We start from the raw sequence: 26869 nt of genomic DNA, 5'->3' as shown, positions 1-26869 counted from the left end.
GCTGGCTAGATGTAGCATGACTTGATATACTGTATAATGGTTCTGTATGGAAGCAAATCAGTGATATAATGTTTTGAATTTGAAAAGGCATTGAATACTTAATATTGAAATTTAAACAACACCGATCACGTTGACTGTGATGAGGAGGATGAGGAGGCAGACAGGAAACGACAAGGGGGTGGTGCAGTGAGGGGCCCACCACCCCAATCGTTGGCCCTGTTGTGTGGGCCAGACTAGGGGATTACCTGGACTGTTGGCATGATGGCCAACCCTGCTGAGCTCTGGTAGACACAGGGTCTACCGTCTCACTGGTGCGTCCTGGCATGGCGTCCTGGCATCCTGGGTGCTCTCCAGGGTGACTGGGAAAAGTCAGACACAAAGCTGGTGACGGTGACAGGGGAGATGGCCGCTACAAGGGGGAAGAAGCAGCTGCGGATCCAGGCTGGGAACCAGGAAGTGGAACACGAGTTCTGGCTCGCCAACATCCAGGACTCGTGCATTATCGGCCTGGACCTGCTGTCCCAGTGGGGCGCCCGTGTTGATGTCCCGGGAGCAGCCATCACTCTTGGTGCGGAGACTGTGGCGCTCCAGGCCGGACAGGACAAGAACACTAAGGCCAGAGACCGGCAAGCCAGCCGCCAAACAGCCTCTTACCCACTCCCTCGTATAGATGACGCCCTCGACCACATTGCAGGCTCCAGCTGGTTCAGTTCCCTCGATCTGCGTAGTGGCTACTGGCAAGTGGAGTTAGCCCCCGACGCAAGACTGAAGAGGTAGCTACCGACCCCGCCAAGGTGACCGCTGTCTGGAATACATTTACAATACATTTAGTTTAGTTATTTAGAATCTATTTGGTTTTACAACCAATATGGCCAAGTTAACAGTGCAGACTGCTGGCATAACATTTAATAAGTGTAACATATGTAAATAAGTACAGTTATGTATAGAATTACACTAAATGCTCAAGTATGCTTGATGTGTGTCTTACCCATAATCTGTATATAAAGTCTTACCCCTAAATGTTCTGTTTGCAATGTACCAGCCATTTTATTTCCTGTTTTGGCTCTACCTCTTCCTTTTCGGCATGTGCCTGTATGGGAAAGGAACAATTACTTCAGGAGGCTTGGACAAACTCTGTTCCTCTCTCCCACTAACTGAACAAACCAGGAATTCTGATCTCTGGAGGATTTCTCAAGTTATTAAAGCCCTTGTTGTAGGCTTCAGATACTTTTGGAATCTTCAGAAGAATACATGAAAGTACATTTCAATATGAAGACAGAATTAACAACACACTTTTAAAGCGAATCACTCTCTGCTGGACAGAGGTGAACAGAAATGTGTCCCACAGAGCTCAGTGCACTTCAACTTAAGAAGAAATGACTAAATGTAATGTATCGTTTCCCTATTCTTATTTGGCGCCTACACCCCTAGGCTACTGTGTATTGAAGAGGTTTGTCCTTAACCACTGATCAGTTAACAATAATTAAATATAATGATTATTTTATTACTTTTATACTGTTTGGAATACTCTGAATATAATAAACAATGTTTGATCTATACCCTGCTATATCAAGCTAATGATAACCCTTGATCATGTCCAGGAGAGAAATATAGAGAATCTATGAATTATTTTGCTTGTATCCTTGATAAACTGACATTTTGCTGTTTGCTTATACCTGCATAGCCATAAGTTAGTTATTTGTGAGGTGTGACTAGGAAATGTCTGTGACACTAGTGTAGGTCAAAGGTCACAATATTACCAAAGTGTATAATGCCATGCAACTTTGAACGAGGAAAATAGAAGGAGCGTCAAGGCCATTTCTAGGAGCCCTATCTAAAGGCCTAAACAAAAGCTATCTAGACTAGCATGCAGCGTCTTCTTTCTGTGCTTGCAAAGCTATGTTGATTGGTAATCCCCCTGACGTTTCTTGTGAGAGTAAAACCCCCCATATTGTGATACTATTTAACTGCCCTGATGTATTCTTGGTCCAGTCCTCTAAGATGCTCAACTTGAGACAAACAACTGCACCTTATAGATCTATAATAAATACAGTGATTTTGTCTTGAACTGGTACTTGGTGATTCACTTCATTGACTTGGTACTTTCACAGCAATTGGGTACTATCTAATATGTCTTCAGTATTAACCCTGTAAGTTTGTCTGCAGTTGTAATTCAATGGTATAGAATCATGTGTTAAAGCTTAATATTATGAGCAATATCAATAGGCTAGTGACAAATACACTTTTGTATCATGTTCTAACAGTCTGCTGGTTTCTGTTAGTGTAGCGTCCACACAAAAAATGGAAACCACTGATGGTCTGAAGATGTTTAATTTGCTGTCTTGCACTTCTACACCAGTGCTAAACAGAGAAGTGTAGTCAGAAGGCAAAATTATAAATTAAAACTCCCATTAGCAAGGCTACATTCATTAGTAACTCATTAGCACCACCAAGTTAGCAAACACATCAAATAAACTCAATACAATTACATTACACTGTTGGCACATGTTTGGAAATAACCAAATACAAGCAATATAAAAAATGTAATGAATGCAAACTTTACAAGCATGAAACACACTGTATTGTGGTCACCTACGTAGTCTTAGACTATTCTAGGTTGTGGTTCAGTGAAAGCACGGCTTCTTCAGTAGGCTATAATTGTTAAATCCTACTTGAGAAAGGATACAGTTCACAGCTGTATGAGTCAATAGGAAATTACCATTACCTGAATGACTTGTAGTGATCGGGAGGTTGTGCCTGTTCTGATGATGGCATAAACCATGTTAAATTTCATGATTGGCCAGACTCACACACTACAACTTTGACGCGTGTTTTGTAATTATTCTGACACCTTCATTTTCGCCAACGCTCAAATCCGGACCAAACAGTTTAATTGAATTAAAAATGTGTTGAAGAAAGGGTTTTAGTCCGCATCTTCACTAACGGAAAGACTAAGTTTAATTATAAATAAAGTAAAGTAAGCAAACAGCGCTTGATCGGCCATGACTGACGTCAACGCAGCAAACCACGAGAAGCTGGAATGTCCGACTTTACAGAGCCGTTTTCAACTCCTCCCCGACTGCAAGCGGCTACTCTCGCCGGTCGTCTCATGCAGCCGCAGACCATGTCGAACACACCTAATGTCTCTGATATAGCCATTTTAAGTTAAAACGATAGCTGGCGATGTTCATGTTCACGGCATATTTGTTATTTGGTAAGTCATATCCTCTTTCATCCCACAATAAACAGTGCACACATTTACAAACTGCCCCAATAAAACTACAACTTGTTAGCTAGGACAAGATAGTGCGAATATTACTTCAAAGTTAGTTGAACCCAAAAGTAGACCAAGACCTGACATTTACATTGAAGTTTGGTCATTTTCGTTGTACTTTTGCAGACGTTGTATTTTCTCACTCACTTGGAAAAGACTGTGGACCTGCTGAATACAAAACTTTAAGCATAAATGAGCAAATGCTGTCCAATGTGCAACAAAGGTAAAACACTATACTTTTATTTTTGGATTCGAATATTCGAGTCTAAAGATTACAACGCAGTTTGCCTCAACGTCAACCATTTATCCATTTATTCTATATACTTTTGATCTGGCTCAGTTGTAAGCAGAGACTGCACAACCGAGTCCAGCACATCTTGTATACCGTGTGAAACAGGAACATAGGCTACATGAATGAGGCAAATGGTCTCACCAGCTGCTTTCCCTGCAGTCACTGTGATTAAGGTAAGCATCATTATCATTTCAACCTGGTTCATCTACCTATAGCCTTTTGACCTGCCCTACCAAAACGAAACTTGACAACCGGAAGAATGTTCCACCCACATTTAAAAACAAACGTACGCCCCTGGTAAAGTATGACGTAATATATAAGTAAAATGATAACATTTGGTTAATTTTGAGTTTCATTTTGTGATCAGCCAAGACATTTGTAAGATTTTCACACTTTGAACATGGACATACAATTAATCTAGCCATCTTTTAAAAACTCTTATTACATTTTATGTGGCTCCTTATCAAATATCCCATTCTTAAGATGACTGCTTTTTTTCCAGGACAAGGACTTTTTAAACACAGAAAGTGCACAGTTAAAAGCAATACTGTGTGCAATGTTCTAGATGGATATTACTGCATACACAATATAAGCCCAGAGTGTAGCTTTGCAGTGAAACATACACACTGCACCAAAGGAAAGGGCAGAGAACTAAAGTACAAGGTAATTACTGTTGTGTATTGAGCTTTGTTGGATTCATAATGAATATTTTGGTTTTGTTGCTTGACAGTCATGCTCAGTTGGTTCTTTAAGCTATCTAAATGTTTTACTTGTAGACTACAGTATCTTAGACTACCACAGACCATAGATCTAAAAATGATCAAATTGGTTTAATACCTGCTACCTTTACAGTTTTCCAAATGTCCAAGACAAGAAAATGTGCACAACAATTTAATGAAAAATTTCATTTTAAAAATTGCTCCACGCATCTACTGATAATCCACCTTTCAAAAATCACCAAAAGCCTTCCAGCACCACATAACATCTTATTCGGTAACATCTCAATCCTACACAGTTGTTTTGTAAGGTGTGCTCAACAATGCTTCTTTACCCTACTACAGTTAACTATTAACTATTCAAACCCTTATAGTAAGAGCACCTGACACACTGAGGAACCTTCTAGTAATGCAGTCCTCTCAATGTTACTATAATCAGTCAACAAACAGTCACAGTTTAAATGATAACATTACAACTGACTGGCATGTTTTGAGTTGAGAAAATAAGACATTTCAATACTCTACACTATAATCCTTACAGATGGATCTGACTGCTGGTAGTAGGCCACAATTGATTGTGTTGCCAGAATAACTAGTACATTTGTCAGAATAGGACTACTGACTTCATTTCATGATGCAGTTATTGATGGGGCGTTATTATGACAATGTCTCTTAGCAGTCATAGCTTTCATTGATTACAGTACTTACCTTACAGGAACGAAGAGCACCGACACACTATGTGAAGATTGTCAACATGGCTTTTATTCTGAAAATGGGGTGAACTGCCCCGCTTGGACTGAGTAGGTAGCAGCTTTGAAAAACTGCTTCTTCTGCATGCACTTGTGTATTTAGATATGGAGATCATGGTGTACAAAATCAGAATTATGAATGAGAAAATTTGTTGGTCATTTTTGTTTACAACCTAATCAGCCTAATCATTCCACAAAAGGCTTAAAAATACTATTTTTCTCCCATCCTGCAGTTGTGCATCAAAAGGAAGAGTGACAACTGAAGAGGGAGGGACTGAGACAGATGCTGTCTGTGCAAAAGCAACAAGAAAGCATTCTGTTTTAATTGTTAAATGTATTTCATTATTAATAACAACACTTGTAAGCTATGCATTTACTTAAGAACATGTTAGTACTGTACAATGCTGCAAGCAAAATAAACCCAGACTCTCATACACTAATGTTTTTTTTTTTTTACTATGAAAGCCAAGTTTAAAACTTTTTACAATTGTCTTTAGAATGTTGCACTTCTGCAAATGTCATATTCATTCAATCCCAGAAGATGGCGCACGCGCCTAAACGAATATAGCCTACTAAATTGTTTGGTGATTCTATGTAAAGCTGTCTATAATAAATATGTAAACTGTTCATACTCAAAAATGTATTTTTGTACAGTAGCCTATTTGGTTCATGTAATTTTATTAAAACAATCGTTTTTTACATGAGCGAAATGCATTTTATTTAGCGGCTTGAAGTCACGGTGTATTGGTGTTTGCATTTAATTTATTGTTATATTTGATGTGCCATGAAGTTTGCCTTCCTATGTTCACATAATAGCAGATATCGTTTCACGTAAATTGGCTCTGTGATTCTGGTTTGAGGCCACCATTTTTCATTGGGTAGGCTAATATTGACAGCGTCCATGCTTACAACAGGTGGATTCGAGCCTTATAGTTTTGCCTACTTTGTGTCTTTTCCGACCCTCTTGAAAGGCAGGTAGGGTTACCATAGAGAAACTAATCAAAAATACGCTTGCTGTCTTGTTTGAAAATGACAGTGAGTGTCTTTGAAATGTTTGAAAACATTTTAGGTAACCAAATAATAGTAAGGGTCTAGATAAAACGACCACGTTAAATTAAATGTATTTAGTAGCCTACAAACATGGAAACTTTAATCTTGTTTGAGGCGTTAGACTACAGTAAACTACCCAACTGGGTTTAACGCTAGTTGTTGACCGATTGTTTCAGTCGTGGGCTAGGAGGCTACAATGCCCTCACTGTACGGATCCATGATGGACTTGGGTTTGGATTATGTACAAATTAAAACACACTACTGTGGGTGAGTAACGTAGTTTAGACTCGTGCCATGCAACTAACCGTTCTTTCTTTTTTTTTCTTTGCGCTGTAAGCATAGGCTTCCAATATAATATTGCTTATTCAATGGTTAGCCTAAACCAGTGGAACGGATCTGATGAATGCGGGTTTGGTGGAACTTAATCACATTTTAAACAGTTGCCTTTTGCCTACTGTAATTAAGAAAATAATTCAAAACCGTGTCACCTAGTACAACTGTGAGGACAGGAAATAAAATGCCTATATTTACTGATGCATTCATTTATTTATTTCTAGTATGCCATATGTATGGTGCTACTAGGGGATATTAAAATGTGTGTATCGGTTTTAGCAGTAGGGGAGACAGGTAAATCGTGGCATTGGGAAAGCAGATTCTACCAAATGTTTTAGAGGACATACACTTTCATGGACTCTGGAACTTTCATACGACATGGAGATTTCTATAGGCCTAAGTCATTTTTTTCCGTAGCATGTCCTTGTAATCAAAATGATCTGTATATGTACTCGTAGGCCTATTGGTACAATTTATTCTTACATACAGCTTAATGTCCCCTGGATAAAAATAAGCGGTCACAGTGGGGTCCAAAACTGGCCCAGCAAGGACGGCCCAGCAGTTATTTTCCTATAACATGGAGGTGGCATGTTGAGTAAAAAATGTCCTCATGACCAGTGCCATTCAGAGTTTTAGTTTGAATTGCTCAATGCCTGTCCTCCCTTTAAGCCTAACATTGTTAATCAAGTTCAAATAATAAGAATGTCTTATTTCAGTATCCATAATCTAGTCTGTTTTCTTCCCAGATGTAAGATAATTATAATACAAGACTACCCTAAAATGGTTAAGTTAAAGTTTAGGCCTAAGTTTTAAGATGATCTTAAAATCACCATGAAGTTATATTCTGATTGCTGAATTTTAACTTAATATATTTTTCTAACATTTGAGTCACTATAGGTATGTACCCCAATGAGACTCAACTTACGCCATCTCTATGCTTATCCCATACCTGGAGTCTCCTCTACTTGATTTATCTATAGGTATATTAGTAGATCTGCCTGTCTGTAAATTGAATTGCAGTGCCACATAGTGTTAACATTGTGTAGTTTAAATATGTTTATCGTGTCTGTTAATGTTATTTTATAAAAAATGCATCCTGGACATGTTTTATTGTTCTGCAACTGTAATTGTATTCAGTGATAAAATGTATACAGTATTGTCCAATAGTCAAATCATAGTCTCTGTGATAAGTGATAACATATAAAGGTTGTGGGGGAAGTACCCCTGGTGCAGGTTGGTATGCACTTGGTATTTGACATTCTGATGTTAAAAATTATTAAAGTAAAAGTCTCACAATTCTTCAAAAGTAGGGTACCTGTCCTAAATACATGCATTCATTATAAGTTTGTGGAGACTCTCAAGGTAGCCTACCAGATGCTGTGAAGTTGAAGTGAAATCTCTGAACTGGGGCAGCCCTCTTACTGAACTTTCAGGAAGAATTGGTTATTACTCGAGTCTAAATATATTTAAAGGGGCAGAAGAGTAATCTGGCAATACCCTGGTGGTCTAAGCATGTGCTTGCAGACGGTCTAATCCTTTCAGTTGCCTAGCAACCAGTTATGAGCGGCCATATTAGCTCCCTTTAAGGGCTATTCACTGCAAATCAACATTGAGTTGGGACGTTAAATTTTGCCTATATTCCTATATTTTAGAGAACTACACATTGGCCAAACACATATAATTTTCATGTATGTAGACTTCATATTGATTATAATTAAACACAGTTTCAACACTGTTTGGGTTGAAATATTGCCTTTGATGCAGCCATAGAGCAATCTCCATGAATTCTTTAACTATTATAATTATACCTTTAAACAAACTCCACATACTCCGCAAATGGTGTTAAAGTAGATGACAACACATAAATCATACAAAAGTAAGAGCAGCTGGATAGATTTCTATCTAGCTTGCTTCAGTGCATTAGAATGCAAGGTTTGGATTCATATGGTTTTGAATAGATGTTTAATGGAGACTTGTGTCAACATACATTGTGGAAACAATTTGATCAACCAGGGGGATATTCAAAAAAACAGTAATGGAAAGATAAGTAGGGATAACCATCTTGGAATCCACAAATCCGCCCATTTACCAGCTATGGCTGGTAAATGGGCGATCCTGCCTAGTAAAGGATGCACTTGACTATGCTCATCAAACAGTGCATCGGTTACCTAGGGCCAGGTTCTTACTGTAGTAAACTCTGTCAGAGAACTGCTTCACGCCTGTACTTAATGCCTCTCCTCTGCCAGTCCCATGTCTAGAACTACATTTTACAAATGTATTCAATACTCTGGAATAACCCACATCAGATTACACGTGTTAGAAGACTCTTAAGTGTATGTCAAGGAAGTCATTGTCTAGTCACAGAGCACAGAGCTGCCTTTTTAAACAGAGAAGCAAACATTTAGAAAAAACATGCAATAAAAAAAAGAAAGCCAGCCTTTCCATTGTTATAGAAGTAATTTTTGGTGTTATAGGTGTAATTTTCCAGTGTCTACTTTCAGTTCATTCAGTGTCCTGTATGTCCCTCATTTCCCTCATTGCCTTTACCCAGAGGTGGAGCCTCTCTAGAAGACTGTCTAGTACAGGGAAGCATCTCTCACATTAGTGGAGTCAGATAGGATCCTGCTTTCTTTTAATGACCTCAACTGTATGGCATTAATTACAGTAGCTCTACTATGTCACTCAACCTTATTCCGTGTATACTTTGTAAATTGCCGTGTGTGTGTGTCAGTGTGTGTATGTGGGTGTGTGTGACTGAGCTGTGTGTGTATATGTTTGTGTGAGCTGGTTGCTGGTACAGTGTAAGGGAGCGTCGGTGGTGCAGTGTGCCATGTTGGCAGAGGATGTGGCCCAGTGAGGAGAACTGGAGGACTGCCTGCTGTGGCCCAAGCTGTCCCTGCCCCTCCACAGAGGAGTGACAGTCCCAAAAACAAGCCCAGAAATACCCTTCCACAGGCCAATCTGCAACACTTCCACTACCTGTCCTAAAAATGCAAAGTCTTTAGTGTTCCTTGTTCAGTGTTGTGCCAACAGTAGCAGATTCAGCCCGGGAGTCTTGATGTTTAAAGTGAACACACTCATGGTTCATGGAAGGAGGTTCTCCGAAACAAAAATACAGTACATTAACTGTATGCTCTGTTCAGTTTAGGGATGGATTCAGAATAGGCTACATTGCTTTAAAGATGTCTACTAACATACTACTGCCCTGACTGATCCTTGCAGCCATTTTGTGCCAACAAAGAGCCAGTGTCAGGACCACAGTTGGCTGCTGTACCAACTAGAGGCAGTCAACAGCTAAGACTTGGCATGGATCCGAGCCACAAAAAAACTAAAACAATTACGAGTGACTGCTTCAATAGTGGCCTTAGTAGCTCAGAAAGTGGAGTGAATTGCTGCGTTAGAATTAATAGGCTTACCGCATCTACCCAAGTTGGGTTTGCAATCAATTTGTAATTAACTATCTCAGTAGCCAACCTTTCCTGTATTCTTTGTGAAGCCAAAATGTGCTTCCAAATATTCAAGAATTACCATACCAAACAGTTGTTTGCCATGGAGCATAAAAATGTAGTCTGTGCTGCCTGTTTTTGTTCAGTCACCCCATTATTAGTGGCCAACACGAGAATTCTAAATGTGCTAGCTAGGCCATCGTGCATGTCTCCACCAGGCTGGTGCTGTGTGTCCTGCATGTCAGAGGAAACCCCCAGACTGTGTCTGTGATGTCTGAAGAAGACCATTTCATTCATGTTGTAGCTGAAGACATGGCCAATACGTACTAGTTGGTTGCCATGGCTACATCACAGAACCTGAAGAGCTGCAGGTCATTGTTACTGTCATGGAGAGGATACCTTGACTTGTGTAGCAATGTCCTGCTGTAAAACTTGGGAATCACGATTTAACTATAACCATGAGGGATATTGTGTTTGTGTTCGTACACTGTCCCGTATTTTGATGTTTATGTTTGTATGACACTTTCACTCATGTTCACGTGCGGTGCATCAGTAGTATGAGGTCTATGCTGGTTGTTTGGTCTCACCAGGGCAGGATAGTGCCAGATGGACACGCAACACACACACACACACACACAAACACACAAACAAACACACACACACGTGCTCTCTCAAGTGGAGAGAGCGACATTGGCCATCATCATGGATGATTCTCTTTTTCCTTCTGGTGGCAGTAGTCCCTGTTCATCTATGCTGTAACCTACATGTCCCATATAATTGTTTTAAACGCCTCACATACAGTATGTGTAGGCCTATTGCATGATGTAACTTCATCCAACAATACTAGGACTACACACTCATATCCTTACTCACTGCTGAAGACATACCTTCAGCCTGACTGGCTGCTTTTGATCCAACTACAATAGGAGGGCACCAAGTCAAAACAAGTGTCTACTGTGTGATAGTTGTTCAAGTGACATTATTTCGATCAACAATCCCCTCCCCAAAGGATAATTCAATTGTTTCTCCCTTTCAGATAATTCAATCCAGGTTATCCTTGAAGCGTGGTCTGAATGTGTTATTCTGTTCTGTGTTGTGTGCGCAGGGACATGCTAATCACAGACCTGGCAACCACGGTAACCTACGTGGGGCTGTGCGAGGAGGTGAGGAGCATGTGCTGCGTGGCGCAGCAGCAGCCAATAACACTCAAGTGGATCGATGAGGAAGGTGGGTGTGCAGACCTAGCTAGTGATCACAGAACCAGTGATCTTAGGACCCTTAGTACCCACTCCCTTGCCAAGCCAGTCATCGGGCTAGCCGACCTGGAAGGCTTCATTAACCTGCCACCAAACCACAGTATACTACTACAGTATACTGCCCACTTGTACAGTACATGGATGTTAAGGTTGATGGTATGCTTGTGTGTGCGTGTATGTGTGTGTGTATGTGTGTACATGCATGCATGTGTGTGTGTGTACATGCATGTGTGTGTATGTGTGTACATGTATGTGTGTACATGCATGTGTGTGTATGGAAGTCAGTTGGCTGAGCGGTGAGGGAATCGGGCTAGTAATCCGAAGGTTGCCAGTTCGATTCCCGGTCATGCAAACTGACGTTGTGTCCTTGGGCAAGGCACTTCACCCTACTTGCCTCGGGGGAATGTCCCCGTACTTACTGTAAGTCGCTCTGGATAAGAGCGTCTGCTAAATGACTAAATGTAAATGTGTGTACATGCATGTGTGCTTGTGTGTGCTCTTCAGGGGATCCGTGCACCATCTCCTCTCAGATGGAGCTGGAGGAAGCCTTCCGTATCTATAGCCGCAACAGGAAGTCAGGACTCCTGCTGCACGGTAAGGACCGACACATTCCCCTTCTCCTTACCCCTTCAAACATCTTTTTGGAAAGGCTTTTTATGTGTCCTTCTTGTGATTTTGATCTCTTCTACTTTCACCTCATTTGAAATAATTATTGGTCAAAAATGATGTTGTCCATGGATATTATGTCCAGGTGAAAGTCTGTATGGTAAGATTGTGTGTGTGTGTGTGTGTGTGTAGGCATTTACAGATATGTTTTTACTTCATCTATATCTAGTTTTACCCAGTATCCCTGAGAAGCCTGGTATGCCTTGTCCTGGAGAAGACAGTAAGTACTACACACACACACAAAACACTCGCATATACAGTCGCTTTTCACCAATGTTCTCATCGTCTGGTAGCTAGTTATTAGTAGTTCTATGATGGGTATCGTTTATCTGCTAAATGAACAAACAAACAAACACAAATGAGTAGTTCCATGATACTTCAGTTCAGTACACTGACGGACTAGAGAAATACAGTTTGAATGGTACAAGGAGACAGATGTAGCCCCTTTCAGCACACGTTAACCTGCTCTCCTAAGGTGGCAGGGATTTACTCTCATCTGTCTCCCTTGGTGGTGACAAACCAGCAGGCAGCCAGCCTTTAAGAAACTCCTAAAGCCTGCACTTTTTTTTCTTATCCTCTCCCTCTCCTTTCATCCCTAATACCTCAACTGATGTTTCTGTATTTCCCTCTGTTCCCACCGAGTCTGCCATTTTCTCATTTTCTCTTTGTGTTGACAAAGAGATACAACACTATAAACTCATCCTGAGCTCTGATCTGGATGCTTCTGCATGGGAGCCTCAACTGAGGGCTGTTGATGTCTATGGTGCTGCTTGAAGAAGGCCCGGCACGGGTTACAGAATGTTATTATAGATGCAACTAAATGCCTTTTAAGTAGCCTAATGGCCTGTGGTGTAGTTCTGTTTTGTTTTATGTCGGCCTCTTGCAATTCTCTCTCTCATTCTGTCTCTCTGTCTCTCTCTCTCCTTTTCTCTCTCTCCCCCTCTCTCTCTGTGTCTCTCTGTGTCTCTCTCTCATGTAGTCTTGTGTTGGTTGGCGCACTCCCTCCCCGTCTATTTGCTGCGACAGCAAGTTTTGCCAGCTAGTGGGCCGCAGTCCTGTGTGTGTGCGCGTGTGTGTGTGTTGGCGTGTGTGTGCGTGAGGGATGTCTGTGCTCTGTCCTGAGGCAGACCTTTCCCTTTCTCTATGAAGAGAACACAGCTACGGGACACTGACCGCCAGTCTGTAGGTATGTGGATGTAATGTGTACTGTTGTGTGCTATATCCCCATTCTGTGGATATGTATTGTAACGTGAGTTCTTTAATCTGCTCTATCCTGGGTTTGCTGTTGGCTAAGTATTCCTCGCATTACAGAGAAAATACTATTTTTAGGAGCCAGTTGTTGATAGCTGCTGTGAGGTTTGCTGTGCCTGTTGGCCCATAGATGCTGGTTCTTGTGGCATTCATTGTTGTGGAGGAGGAAGGAAGTATAGGAGGAGGGAGTTGAAAGAAACGGAACTAGGGGTGGATTTGGAAAGAGGAGGATGAGAGGGGCGTGTGTGTGTGTGTATCTTCCTGCTTGACTGATTGACTGCAATTAATCTATTTTTAGCAGCAAGTTTTTATCTTTGATATGTCTGACCATTTTTTTGAGGACAGAATTCACAGGGAATTCATTCATCAGCAGTGCAGCATCAGTCTAGACTGTTAAGGGGATAGTCTGAAGAAGGAGCAGGATCTTGGTCACATTGCTTTAACGTTCGCTGGTGTGGAAGTGAGGTCACAGACAGTTTTTTCTCAGGCAGTGTAATTATGTCTCTTGGCAGGGTGGGGTCATTGTATATCTCCAGTTCTGTTCCACATTTGGGAATTGCTTTCGGAAATACTAGAGCCCCTTATTATATGATCCCTAAGGAATTTAGTAGAACTGTTTTCTTTCAACTGTTATTGGATTCTGATCTCAAATTAGAAGCACGTTGGCAGAGTATTTTATTTAACTTTGGTGTCTGTATCCTGGAATCAGAATTATATCAAATGGTCAAATTGTCTACGCAAAGGTGTACTTCAGAAATGTGTAGAAATATGCTTTAAGGATCATGCCTAGCGATGAATTTTGCAAGACGACATCATTCTTGCTGTTTCTAGGTTAGGAAACTGCTCTAGATATCCCTGCACCCTCCTGTCCCCAGCTTGACACACTGTAGCACCATCATTCATTTATCAACCTTTTACCTTCTGTGTCTCAAAATCCATTACCGGTTTTGTATTTTGGGGCATTTTCTAGTGATACTGGCAATGGGAAAAGACAGCATGGAACTGTACTAAACACTACGAACTTAGAATATCTTGTCCTTGGTCAAATTGATGGGTGGTTCCTCAATGTCTAGGATTGAAAAGTGAAAATGAACCTTGACAATTAATAATAATTTATTGACCCATGTTCATGTTTTAATCCCCTGCTGAAGTATATTCCTCCAGTGACACAGAGGGCCCTCTCTACTTTGACTAAACTAGCATGTGTCCTCACAGAGATAAGAAAAATACACTGTTACAAAAAAAGGATTCCCTACCCAAATGTTGCACGCTGGCTTACTGATTCGTGCTTGTCAAGCTCAGTGTGTGTGTGTGTGTCTGCATGTGTGTGCATGTGTGTGTGGACACACTGCTCAGGCTGTAAGTGTGAACAGACCCCCCTCTGTGTGGGATAAGTGAAGGGTGGGGGGAAGGGGGGGATGGTGAAAGCCTGGATGCGCTCAGGCGATGGAGGCTGCCTGTGCTGGGCTCTCCAGCCATCCCCCACGTTTCCTCCTCCTCCTCCCCCACGCTCATCCACTCCATGTTTTCCCAGCTGCCTCAGCTGTGTGCCACCGCTGTCTCTCAAGGGACGTGGCTACTGCTAACCCTGTGTGCCTGGCTACATCATAGAGAGAGAGAGAGAGAGAGAGAGAGAGAGAGAGAGGGAGGGAGGGAGGGAGAGAGAGAAGGGAAGAGCATTGTACCGTAAGATATCTGCTCTTCATGTACAAGGCAGGCACTCCCTCTTTTTGTCCTTACCTCACATCAGTCCCGCAGTCCTGATAAAGGCAGATGGCATTGTAGAATAGACTTCAGTAGGGGATACAGAGCAGGAGCCAGAGAGAATTAAATTGTCAAAAAAAAGGAGGGCAACACTGACAGCTGTAGCAACCGTGCTAGGGCGCGGGAGAGAAGGAGTGAGGGAGGGGTGGAGAGGCAGAGAGCAGGAGAGGGAGGAAATAATTAAATAATTCACCGAAGAAGAGGAGAGGCATCGGAGAGCAAGATAGAGGAGAGGGGATGTAGCCCTGTTTCCTTGCTGGCTCGGCGTACACACTAGCCTGGATAATGTGCTGAAGGAGGCAGAGAGAAAGGAGGAAGGCGACCGGTGAGCATCCTTCCTCCATCCTTTCATCCATCCATCGCTCCATCCATCTTTCCATCTCTCGACCGTGGACAATAGATTTGGACAGCCAGGTCATTCTCCGGGATGTAGCATGCATGCGTGTGTGTGCATCTTCTGTCGGCTTCTATGGTGTGTGTGTGTTTTTTTGTGTGTCTGTGTGAGTGAGTGTGTGTTCATCTCCTTGTGTTTCAGGCAGTGATTGTGTATAAGGATGTGTGTTACCAGCTAGCGTGTCCACTGGTGGCTGTTTCTGGCTAGCTGCCTCCTGAATAGTAAAGTCCTGGCCCAGTCTGTTGTTGGCTGTACCCTTGTTCTCTAAAATTCTTTAGACCTGCTATGGAGTGCGGCAGGGTGTGTGTGTGGGGGGGGGTATATAGGCAGAGCAATGTGTGTGTGGATGTGCAGCAGTGTTTGTGTGTCTGCAGTGGTCTGTGTGTGTGTGGATGTGTGTGTGCGTGCACGCGCCTGCTACCTACCTGTCTGTGATTGTCAGTGCTACAGAGGAGAGGCGATAGAACAGAGAAAGGCTGGCATCTCCCTCCCCACCTCTCCTCCAGCTCTACCAGCATCGCCCGAGGCACAAAGGAAACGCGACTTAACACATAGAGCTTTCTCTCCCTCTCGTCTCTTCAAAGGAGGACAAAATGCATCCTAAAAAGGATGATGGTATGTGAACCAAGTTACCGTCTGAGAAAAAAAAAAAACTGTTCTATGCAGATCTGTTGAATGTATGTTGATATGCTTCCATGAGTCAGCCTGGCTCATTCTTGCCATCAGCCAAGGACTCTCACAGTGCATGTAAATGATAATGGTTTTCTGAAATGGAAAAGGGAAGCTTAACTGTTGTGACTTCTCAGTTGCCGAGGTTGACAGGGTTATATTTATGTCATTACACTGCGTATTGTTCGTGTTCTCAGATGGGGTCTCTCTTAAATAGTCACGTCTATAATTCACCCCCTTCGGGTAACATAATGAGCACAGGCAGAGCTAATAAGTAGCCATGCTCATTAGAACAACACCAAATACTGGCTAGCTAGCTAGCTTCAGGCTACAGAAGGGAGAAGCTTTTAGCAAATGTTTGTTTTTACTCTGGGAGAGTGGTTGATGTGTCATTTAGCTGATGTTGCTATTTCCCACACAGCTTGTCCTCCCTCCCAGCTTGTCCCTCCCTACCTTGGGATGCTGTCCATGGCACTGGGAACAAAGGTGCATTGTGGTGAAAAGATACTTTGAGAGCATGCACATCTGGGTTACAATGGCTTTTCTGGTAGACTGTATGTGTCCGTGTCCATCTCTGGCCAACCCGCTCTTTCTCTCTGTTTCCTTTCCTTCTTTTGTGCTCAGTATCATGCTCAGTGGCTCTCTAATGTGAGCTATAGGTGAGAAGTTAGTGTGCTGGATGTCCTGATAGGGTCAAGTGGTGGATACAACAGGAATATGTTGTAGATGAAGTGGTGAAGTTCCATTTGGTACATCAAGTTAGTATTTTTCAGTTGATGATGATGATGATGCACTTTTAGACTCTGCTCCCTTGCCCTTGGCTCCCTTGCGGCAATTCTGGGAAACAAATATGGAGATGTATTGGGGTTAGGCTGGTTGTCCCTTTTTTTTAGCTTCCGGGTTCCATGCAACCTGAGTCATCCACTGTATTGATTGGGGAGCTATATTTGTATTTATGTGTCTGTTTGTGGATGTCTGTCTGTGAGGAGTACTTACTTCCTGGGCTCTGATCTAGTCCTAGCCTGACTGGCCATGGCACAGAGATGGTGCTCTCAGCAGGCCAGCTGGTAACACACACACACACACACACACACACACACACACACACACACACACACACACACACACACACACACACACTCTAATGGCTACAGTACATAATAAACATAATACATCCACTTCAACAACCATAATAGTTGATGCCAGAGATAATGTCAATAACCACGTTGTGATTTATAACTGGGTGGCGTCATTCTAGTCTGAACCAGCATCATTTGTTGGTGGCGCACGGCAACCATGGATACTCACCCACAAGCTTGTGATTATGTAAGCAGATAACTGCAGGATTGTAATGTGAAATAACCACTTTAATCCTCAGCCAAACCACCGCTGGTCTGATTGAAATGATCCTAATGCAATGCTGAGTGATTTATCAAGGTTTTTGCGTAACAGGTTAGCATCAGTTATTGTCATTATATGGAATATGATATTGATGCACTATTAAGCTGCTCTTCAAAGGTCGAACGTTGTTCTGTTAATAGCTTTCAGCTGATTAATCGTTTTGTTATAAAGTGCTGTGTGGGACATTTGTCTGTATTTAGGTGTGTATACAGTTCCATTTGTTGTAATGCACTTGAATGTTAGAATGAAACCTAACTTGGAAATCACATTTCAGTTTCTTACTATAGACGTATGTCGCTGCTTTCATTTAAACTCGGTGTGTCCCATATTGGGCCTAAATAGCTGTATTCAGTAGCTGCATGTAACCTATTCTGGCCTGTACTCCAGTGAGCAATCTTGATTGTTTATCAAAATGGCTTCTCCTAATTTCCCAGGATGTAAGAAGAACATGCAGTTCAACATTCAAATGTCCTCCAGTCTCTCAAAAGTCTGGGACAGTATTATTAGCCTAGTATCCAGAGGGCCTTGTTTTGCCCTCTTTTTTATTTACAGTTGGCTAGGACTCCCTTGCTGACAGAATCTCCAATCTATTTGGACATTCTAGTATTTGAAGGCTGGATGTTACATTACTGTATTTGGTATAAATCCTTGTTGTTTTGTTTGTAATTCATATTTGAAAAAGAATCAGAAAATGGTGTCTGTGTGAGTCAGTCTAGTAATGAGCTCTGTCCTCCCACAGTGGCCCTGCGCTCTTCACCTCTCTTTCCCACGCAACCTCTTCTCTCTCCTCCTCTGCGCACTCGTTATCTCTTTCAAGTTGAGGCCCTGTTCCTGTGTGTAGTAAGTCCTGTTGTCTTTTGTTTCCCAATGTGTGGTCTTTCTCTCTGTCTATCTCTACCCCCCTTACTCCCCTCTCTATGCCTGTCTCCCTGGACAGTCTCTGTAGAGTGCTAGAGTGGCACAGGCACAGTGGCCCCAGCAGTTTGGGTTTTGTGATGGCAACATAATGAGGCGACTTGAGAACTGGATCAAGAGCAGAGACTGCCCCAAGCAGGACGGGGTGTGCAGGCGACCATCTCAAAATAGACGGGTGGAAAATGCAGACTGCTTTGACACATACACACAGCTCTGATCTCAGTTTATGTCCTAGACCCTCTGACAATCTAACGACCAACATAGAATCATGCTTCAACACATGGGGAACCATAAAGCAAAAATGTGAGCATCTGGAGATTTGGTTTAGTTGCACTAAATTATTCATTTTAGAACCATGCCACCCTTAAAATCTGTTTGCATATTAATAGAACCTTACATCTGGTGGGGTCCATCTGAACATAATTTATTACGGATCATAAAAATCTCCTTAGATATATTAATATAGTAGCCTGTATTATTAATATACTGTAAATATGTATGTTCAGTACCTCATGTACACCTTATGTAACATACTGAATAATACTCACCATCAGTCTGTCTGTGGTAAATTGTTGTGTGTGTGTGTACTGCAAGAGGTTGTTAAATACTTGCGACAGTAACATACAGATAACCAGCGTGCCAGTGCCAGCTGATCAATTACCTGGCTATAATAACATTATCATACCCATCATTTCTCATCACACTCTCAGCCAGCTCACCGGTTCTTATTCACCTCTAATTGTTTCCATTTCTCAGTGGAGGTCATCCCCAAACTCTCCCCTGACTGCTGCATGTTTTTAGCCCCCACATCTTTCCCCTCCAAGGAAGGACACACACATACTGACACACACTTCACCAGCAGGGTGCGTGTGTAAGCCTGTTGAAGGTGTGTGTGTGTGTGTTTGGGGGGGGGGGGGGTGCAGGGACAGAGGGTCAGGGTTGGTCAACCCTCCCTTTATCCAATTACTTACAGTAGCCACCTGTGTACTGCGGTGAGCCATTTATATTTCCATGCTTGCTACACTTTCCATGCTTGCTACATCCCATTACGATCAGGTAACTGGACAGACACAAACAGCGGACCTAAATGACCTTTTCAGCATCTTTAAGCATACAGGGTTATCTACCTTAATCATTGCTCACCTGCTTCACATTATAAAATAAGCAATGCTAAGTCATGAGTAGGGAGAACTGCTCAAATACCTGTGTCTTGTTATTTTACCGCAAGGGGCCAAAGGATACAAATGTACTACAAAGTTAACTACATTTATAATGACATCCTGCTGACAATATGTAACTAAACATGTCAGGCAAAACTGATTTCTCACACCACTCACACTCTGTGGACATTCTTCGGTCTGCCTGTAAACTTTGACCTTGCTGTAGTGGTCCCCCAGAGCATGCCAAATCATTTGGTTGTATGTCTGTTCACTCAGCCTGTCACGGCTCTCACACTTTCACACACTCCATTTGCTCCATGCCATGCTCCTCAGTGATTACATTTTGATCAGCGCCTTTTCCTCGCCTCGCACGACTCGTTTCCCACCCTGCCTCAGTCACAGATATGCTTTGTCATCTCATCCAGAGGAGAGAAGGATACGGGAGTATATTTAGCTTTGATGCTAACACAGCAACCCTCAAGCTCTCGCTTCTCACAGGAGTGTTGACACACTGTTGGTTAGCCTTAGAGAGCTAATTAGTCAACTTATGTGTTCCTATGAAAGATCAGGGTTTCTTTAGCAAAAACTATTGTGTGAGTGTAAACTATATCTGTTTATGCGTTTAATCCAGGATAGGAGGCATGGGGTTTTTATAGGTGATCTTCAAATCTTCATCATGACCAGATAATCAGATTTCAAATTACTGTGAGGACAGTCATTTTGCCTACTGTAATACAGAACAACAGAAAGTATAAGGGGGTTTTATAAATAGCGTTGGGCAGAATGCATACTTGATTTGCGAGGACACCCCGGGGTGAGACTTTTGTCGAGACACCGTTACCTTGGCAAAGTGCCCCTTGAAATCAATGAGGGCCTTTTGGCCTGCCCTCTTAAAGCGTTGGAGCACCACGAAGCACAAGAATCAATCAATACACAACTGATTGGGCCTCTGAACACACATTCAGACATCTCAACACACATCTGAACACACGCTACTAGAGCACCCTCCATCTTCAAGGTTAAGTAATATATCATGTTTCCCTCTCTTTCCTTCACTTTTGCATCTCAACCTTTATGAAGGTTAGCAGGAGGTATCCGAGTTACTGTCCAGTACATTCTATGAAGAATGCTCCAGAAGGGCTCTAATGAGGGAGTCAGGATTTCACAGCTCTCTTTTCTGATTATCTCACCGATTTCAGCCAGTTCCCCTCTGTAATGAATAGTACCTACTACTACTACGTTCTATAAAACCGCTTTGGTTTGACGTTACCACTGACTAATATCCAGAGGAATCTCAATTTTACGGAGGAAAACACCTGCACATTGTTCCTCTGATGTTTGAATGCAGCCACGATACCACTGTTCATAGCATAACTTGGCAGGTGCATATGTACACCTTCATCCAGGTGCTAACCATGTCTAGCCATGCTTAGCTTCAGGAATTATGTCAGCGCTCTTTAGCGCATAACCTTGTGGTGTGGTAGCGCAGGTTAATGTGTGACACTGTGCATCTGGCTCCTGATATGCTTTAGGCTGTCAGAGCTGGTGGTATGTGACTAAACAGTTATAGCAGGTTATAGCAGGTCACAGTGGGAGGAGTGGGGAAGAGAGGGATGGAGGTGGGGGGGGGATTAACCCCTATGCTTGAGTCTGTGTGTTTTAACCTGTCAGGATCATGGACTGAGATTTATGACTCACTGTTTGACATCTTCATTCATTTCAGAAATAATAGCCCCGCTTTTGTGCCTCCCATAGGAATAGATTGATCTTATTATTGTAATGGTTATATCGTCATTGTGCTAAAGATGTGAAGTGTGTGTTTTTAATGTAGTTTTGAACAGAAAAGGATGTGCTTTTTTTGGTCTTGTCGAAGGCTTGCATTCACTAATGCCCTGGGAATGAAGGGAACACAGTTTATCCTAGGTATTATGGTGTGGTGAGTTGGATACTTCTGTGGTCATAGATTATGTCTCTCTCCCTCTCTCTCCTCAGACAGACCTTAACCTCGGGGACTTAAATGATAGTCTTAGAAGTAGGGAGGGTTGGGAACTGAGGACGTAGTCATTGGTCAACTCTTAAGCCTCAGCTACATAGCCAACGACTGCATGTGTGTGAGCCCTTCACGCACCACAGAGCACGGCTGTCAAAACATTGAAGCCAATCCACGAATGATGCCTTACTTCCACTGTGGACATGGGCACAGTGGAAAGAGAATTTGGATTAGAGAGAATTGGGTAAAGAAGCGACCAAAGAAAATGGTTTACGTGGACAAGAAAATTCAATTTGGGCTCATCCATACACAGACCATATTTTGCACGTGTTGTACTTTTGAGCTTGTGAGGTCATTTTTCTGAATGGGAAGATTTTTCACAAGTTAGGCAACTAGGGTCTGTAACAATTTCTTCAGGGACTGACAGCTTTTTAAGTATTTCTCAATAGCATTTGTGCTCTGCATATTTTACCTTGACTGTCTGTCACAGTTATTTTAAGCAGCAGATATCTACTTACAATGGCACAGAGTGTTAACGTGCTAGCAACCTCACTTTATCAGCAATTCTTTTCTCACTTGCAGGTGCTAAGCTAACACTAAAAGGTGTTAGCTTAGCTTAAGGTGTTAGTGAATTGGTTAATTCACTCCTCAGTATCGAAACCGCCCACCTGCGTCATCGAAGAGCCGGCTTTTGGGTGGCGTAGCTGGTTGAAGCAGTGACTACAATGGAGGCCGTCACATTTTTAGGTCAGAGGACCTAAGTTCAAACCCCAGAGTGGGCAAGATCAAGAATAAACAATATTGATGGGTGATGCAACTACACCTGTGCCATCAAAATAGCCTAACACAGAGCTGGGCCCTGGCCCCATGTGCACCTACACAGTTGGCAAGCTAAGTTAGCTAGCAGCTAAAATAACCTTATATGTATGGGGCCATGCAATGTGCCATATAGGCTTGGCTACTCGCGCTGCACTGCACCACACCCACATACTCACCCCGTTGATAAAGGGGCAGCTTGAAGCCTGCTCTCCAGCATTGATCAGAGTGCGGCATAGCATGGCTTAGCTTTAGCCCACATAGCTCTGTATTAGCTAGTATAACCGTGTTTCAAAGAGATTTTTTATAAGTTGGACATGTTGAGTTGGTAGTTGACATGTATTTGTTAACGTAGCTCGGTTGGTGTCATCTAAAAAAAGGTTAAAAAAAAAAAAAAAAAATGCAGTTTTAGTGGTCAGTGCTCATTAGCTTATCTCCAATAGCATAACTCTGCCTATGGCACAGTCCAGCTCCATTGTTCCCTTGTGAACACACTCTGTGTGGCACACAGTGTCCTCACAAATTGACCAGAATGACCCATTGTAATAGGGGCTTGCCATGTCTGTCAGCTCTGTTTGTGTGTGCATGTGTATTTGTATATCTTTATAACTCACTATATATTGTAAACCTTAGGCCATACAGTACTCATCCGTGTTATAGCAATATTTGAGAGACAGTTTATTGCATGTTGGTTGTACAGCTAAAATGCTACAGGAGAATCGAAGTTAAGAGTTCAAATCTATGCTGGCTTCATCCAGCACTTTGACCCTTATTTGCTGCACTGAATATCAAAGAAAGGAACACAGGACAGTTACCAGGGTAAGGCTGAGGTACTTCCCCGTGGCCTTTATCACCATACAGTACAACTTCCACTCCACAAGCCTATTCTTGTAAAGGGTTATGCAACAAGTGAATAACTAATGAATTGTTGCAGTGCAGCACACACCCACATGAGTGTTGGCAGGTCAGGATGGTTCTGCAGTAGCTGAACAAGGTTCACAACATTGTCAGCTCATCTAAATGCAAATACATTGATCCTACCATTCAACAAGAACAGTGGAATGAATGGAACGTGTTAAATGTGTTGAATCAAATGCGAAGCATTGAAAGCATACTATGCCCAAGGTATTAGGCTACCTATAGCCTGAATACACACACACACTCTCGCTCTGCACATCTACTTTGACATGCCACTCGATTGACTGCTTAGCTTACCAGTTCTGTTAGGGGACAAATGATTCATCCCCCATACAGATGAAAATGATGCTCTCCTGAGTCAGTTTGTCACTGTGTGTGTGTGTGGGGGGCGTATGGAACAGAGACATGAATTAGAGCTGGGGCTAAACCCTAGTTGTAAATCTCTTGTAGCAGTGTGCTGCTGTATGTGGGTTGCCATGCCCAGAGCCTCTGGTGATCTGTGTTTGATTAGGATGCACTGAGCCTCTGGTGATCTGTGTTTGATTAGGATGCACTGAGCCCTGACACCTGCTCGCTGGGCCTGAGACGCTTTGTGGTGCTCTGCTTTCCTTCTTGTCTTTCATATAAATGTGCCTGCAATTTTATTGGGGGAAATTGGGTTTATTGTTCAGGTATACCAACATCTGCTCATCCATGTGTGTTTCTCTCTCTCTTTCTCTCGCTCTCTCCCTCGCTCTCTCTCTTTCTCTAAATTGGATGTCTCTCTGACATTCCCCTGTTCCCTCTTTCATAGGAAGCTAGGACACAAACACACCAGTTGCATACTTCCTGAGGTCTGCTGTTGTGATGGTGGTTTCAGAGTGACAGACCATTGGCCTGTCTGAACCTGTATCACTGCCCCTGCTTCTGCCTTACTCTGACCTCCAGCCAACTGGAGCACACCGCTCGACAACTCATTATGACACAGTGATGATAATCACAGTTCATGCCACTAGCCTATTCAACTGTCTGGCTTCAAGCTTAGAGACAGTAGACCTAGGAAAGCCTATGAGGGGCATGTGAAACGTTTACACACATTCATACTACTGAACATTAACATACACATACATATGAAATGCTAGCACAGACACGTGAAACACATTCACACACTCATATATGAAACACTCAAGTCTTATAAGGATGAGTAAGAAGCTTTGAGAATGTAAGAGTGTGAGAACATTTTCACTATATCCGGAAGGCATTAGCCTTATAGTGCCTAGAGCAGAGCACAGTAGAGTATAGTAGAGTCCTCAAGTTCATCAATGATGCAAACTTGTAGTTCTTTTTTTCTTTCTCAAAATTTTTTTTTCAACCTTTCATAAAAACAAAAAAACGTTCTAAACTTTTCACACGTGAAGTGAAAGCAGAGGATTGGAGGAGGAGAGGGAGAGGAGAACAAGACACCTATAGCTTGTGTGTTTAGAGTGGTCTGGTCTTGACTCTGTATCGCCCTGCCTTGGTCTTGGTCTTGACTCGGTCTCAACCCCTCAAAGTCTTGGTCTTGTCTCGGTCTCGATACACTCTGGTCTTGGTCATGACTTGGTCTCGGTTTAGATGGTCTTGACTACAACACTATCAGTCAGGAACATACAAGTAGTTACCATGTGCTCCACATTCAAAGTGCTGGGTTTTAGACCCACTTTGTAATAAATAGTGTCACAATAAAAACATTGTCGTGTGAATGATTACAGGGTATTTGTGTATAAGGATATTTGCCCTTGGGCATGTTTTATTTCTCCTGTATTTACCTCTGTTATGTGGTCATTGGGCATGGTGGAAAATTACTCAGAGAGAAGCATTATGAAGTGAGCTGTACTAAAATTGATTTGTGTGCATAGACAGTTACAGGGGCAGGAAGATGACATTTCAGCTGAATCTTTATTGGGGATAGTTGTCTGCAGTGGAGGCAATTTTAGAGAGCCATAAATGGATGGAGCTGTGAATAACTCACTGTTTGGCAGACTCTTTTTAAAATGATTTCCCCCACCTCCTCTAAAATCCCTCCTTTTATTTGGTACGGAAGACTGGAGGATGGAGTTTTTTGTCCTGATATGTGGGCCTCTGGTTGTCTAACGTCACAGCAGGGATGTGGGCAGGAGGATGAGTTTCTGGGTCAGAGAGAAGCCTCCTAAGTACTGGGCTCAGACGATGGCAGCAGATGCAGCATTAGTGTCTAAGCTATTCCTTTTTCATACATGGTGGCGCACTAGTGGTCAGTCAAACTCTACATCCTGTTTCTTGACCATGGGCATGCCATGGTATCCCATAATCCTCCCTGGGAGCAGGGGTCTGGTTTCACCTAGGTCATCTACATTTGTCATACGAGTAGCTTACGCTGCATCCAAGTTATTTACTAGGTACAGTTTGTGATTGTCAAATCAGAAAAATGTGATGGTCAATGGCATGTTTTGATTGATCCTAAAGTATTATGTAACAGCAACAGCTAGAGTGTTAGTAGTGTGTACAATACACTGTTGGCCTAGTTGACTAACAGTGTGTTGATTGGTCCATCATCACTGTTCTACAGTGTGCATCATTGGCGCTCTCAATATGAGTTTGCTTGTTAATACCACAAATCAGACCTAAGCAGCTGTCGTGTGGGTGAGTGTTCTGGCACAAAATGGCTGCCACGCACTCCAGGTGGGTGCTACACCTTGGTGATGGAAAGCATGACTCATCCTCACAAATCATGACTTTCAACTTGTTGCACTTGAGTAAAAGCAGGTTATTAACAGCACTCACAAAACTGTATCTTCAGTACAGTAGGGATGTGAAGACTTTTTTCTTTCATCTGTGGTAGATTTAAGTTTACCCGGCTCCCTGGAATCTCTCTTTAGGAAGTGCTAGAGGCTGCTGCCAGTACCAGGAGAAAGCTAGCTTGTCAGTCTATAAGACAGTGTGTGCTCATAGTGGTGCAGTTCGTTCCATGGCCAGACAACATTTTTAGAACTTTAGATTCCACCAGTCCTCTCCTTTTGAACAGTAATGTTTGCCTCGGAAGTAACATGAATCATTCACTTTTCTAATTTGAAGTAGAGTGCAGAGTAATAAAACTTTCTCTAACCACAGCAATCCATCAGTTCCAAATGTAAAGGCGGGGGCAGGAGATGGGTTGTGTTTGTTTGTATTTGTAGTTGTAGGCTGGTGGGCTACTAAACGACCCCCTTTGGGCTGATGGGTAGAGATTCTGGACAAAGCAAGGGAAGACGCCCTGCTGTGTGTCCCACTGTCGTGGTCTAGCTTATGGCTCCCAGTCTGTTTATGTTCTAAGCCTTCTGTACCACATCTGCTGGGCCTGGTCTGCCTCACCAGCCTTGCAGGCAGAGAGAGCTTAGGAGCTCTGTCTATAATAGGCAGTTCTATATCCCTGTTTTTAGACTTCCCCCTAGCTCTACGATGTACTGAACAATATGTCAACATCGCTGTCCAGAAAAACAGGCGTACGGTACTGTACACTGGAATAACGAAGGTTGGTGTCAGGTGGTGTTGATGACAGGGACCACCCTTACTGCTCTGCGGTGGGAAACTACTCAGTCCATCTCTAAGTCTAAGATCTCATTTATCCGGCCCTCACGCCATCACCAAGACCAACGCTGACCTCGTTTGGGCTGGTGCTTGATTTATTTGGAGTAGTTCAGGCGGACCTGTGCAGTGAATGACTCTAGCCTCAAGCACATCAGTTTCAAAGGCTAATCCACAAAGGGCTGGATAATGCTGCCCCACTGGGTACCCACTTAAGCTGGCAGCATGCTAACGTGAGGACAATGGCG

General features: G+C 42.7%; 2 protein-coding genes across 5 annotated transcripts in view; both read left to right on the top strand.

The window, feature by feature from the left end:
• Positions 1 to 3183: 3183 nt before the first annotated feature.
• Positions 3184 to 5658, top strand: si:dkey-23c22.6 (uncharacterized protein LOC100009628 homolog). Its single transcript, XM_062460528.1, is given in 9 exon segments — positions 3184 to 3214; positions 3401 to 3468; positions 3470 to 3497; positions 3615 to 3679; positions 3682 to 3739; positions 4069 to 4199; positions 4202 to 4229; positions 4998 to 5082; positions 5265 to 5658. Coding segments are annotated over 9 exon segments (642 nt in total). The 3' UTR covers positions 5413 to 5658.
• Positions 5659 to 5990: 332 nt separating this feature from the next.
• prkcz (protein kinase C, zeta) overlaps positions 5991 to 26869 on the top strand; it is a 54572-nt gene continuing 33693 nt past the window's right edge. The window contains exons 1-4 of one of the 4 annotated variants that reach the window (XM_062459688.1): positions 5991 to 6348; positions 10966 to 11087; positions 11621 to 11710; positions 11952 to 12002. In XM_062459688.1, coding sequence (XP_062315672.1) covers positions 6278 to 6348; positions 10966 to 11087; positions 11621 to 11710; positions 11952 to 12002 — 334 coding nt within the window. In that variant the 5' untranslated portion in view covers positions 5991 to 6277. Of the gene's footprint in view, positions 6349 to 10965; positions 11088 to 11620; positions 11711 to 11951; positions 12003 to 12857; positions 12969 to 14689; positions 15123 to 15633; positions 15807 to 26869 lie in introns of those variants that run through there. The other 3 variants (XM_062459691.1, XM_062459689.1, XM_062459692.1) reach the window with 3 other exon arrangements.

The sequence above is a fragment of the Osmerus eperlanus genome, chromosome 4 (assembly GCF_963692335.1).
Source record: "Osmerus eperlanus chromosome 4, fOsmEpe2.1, whole genome shotgun sequence".
Lineage (NCBI taxonomy): Eukaryota > Metazoa > Chordata > Actinopteri > Osmeriformes > Osmeridae > Osmerus > Osmerus eperlanus.
The sequence above is the reverse complement of the archived record's forward strand: the minus strand, read 5'-3'. Positions and strand labels throughout refer to the sequence as shown.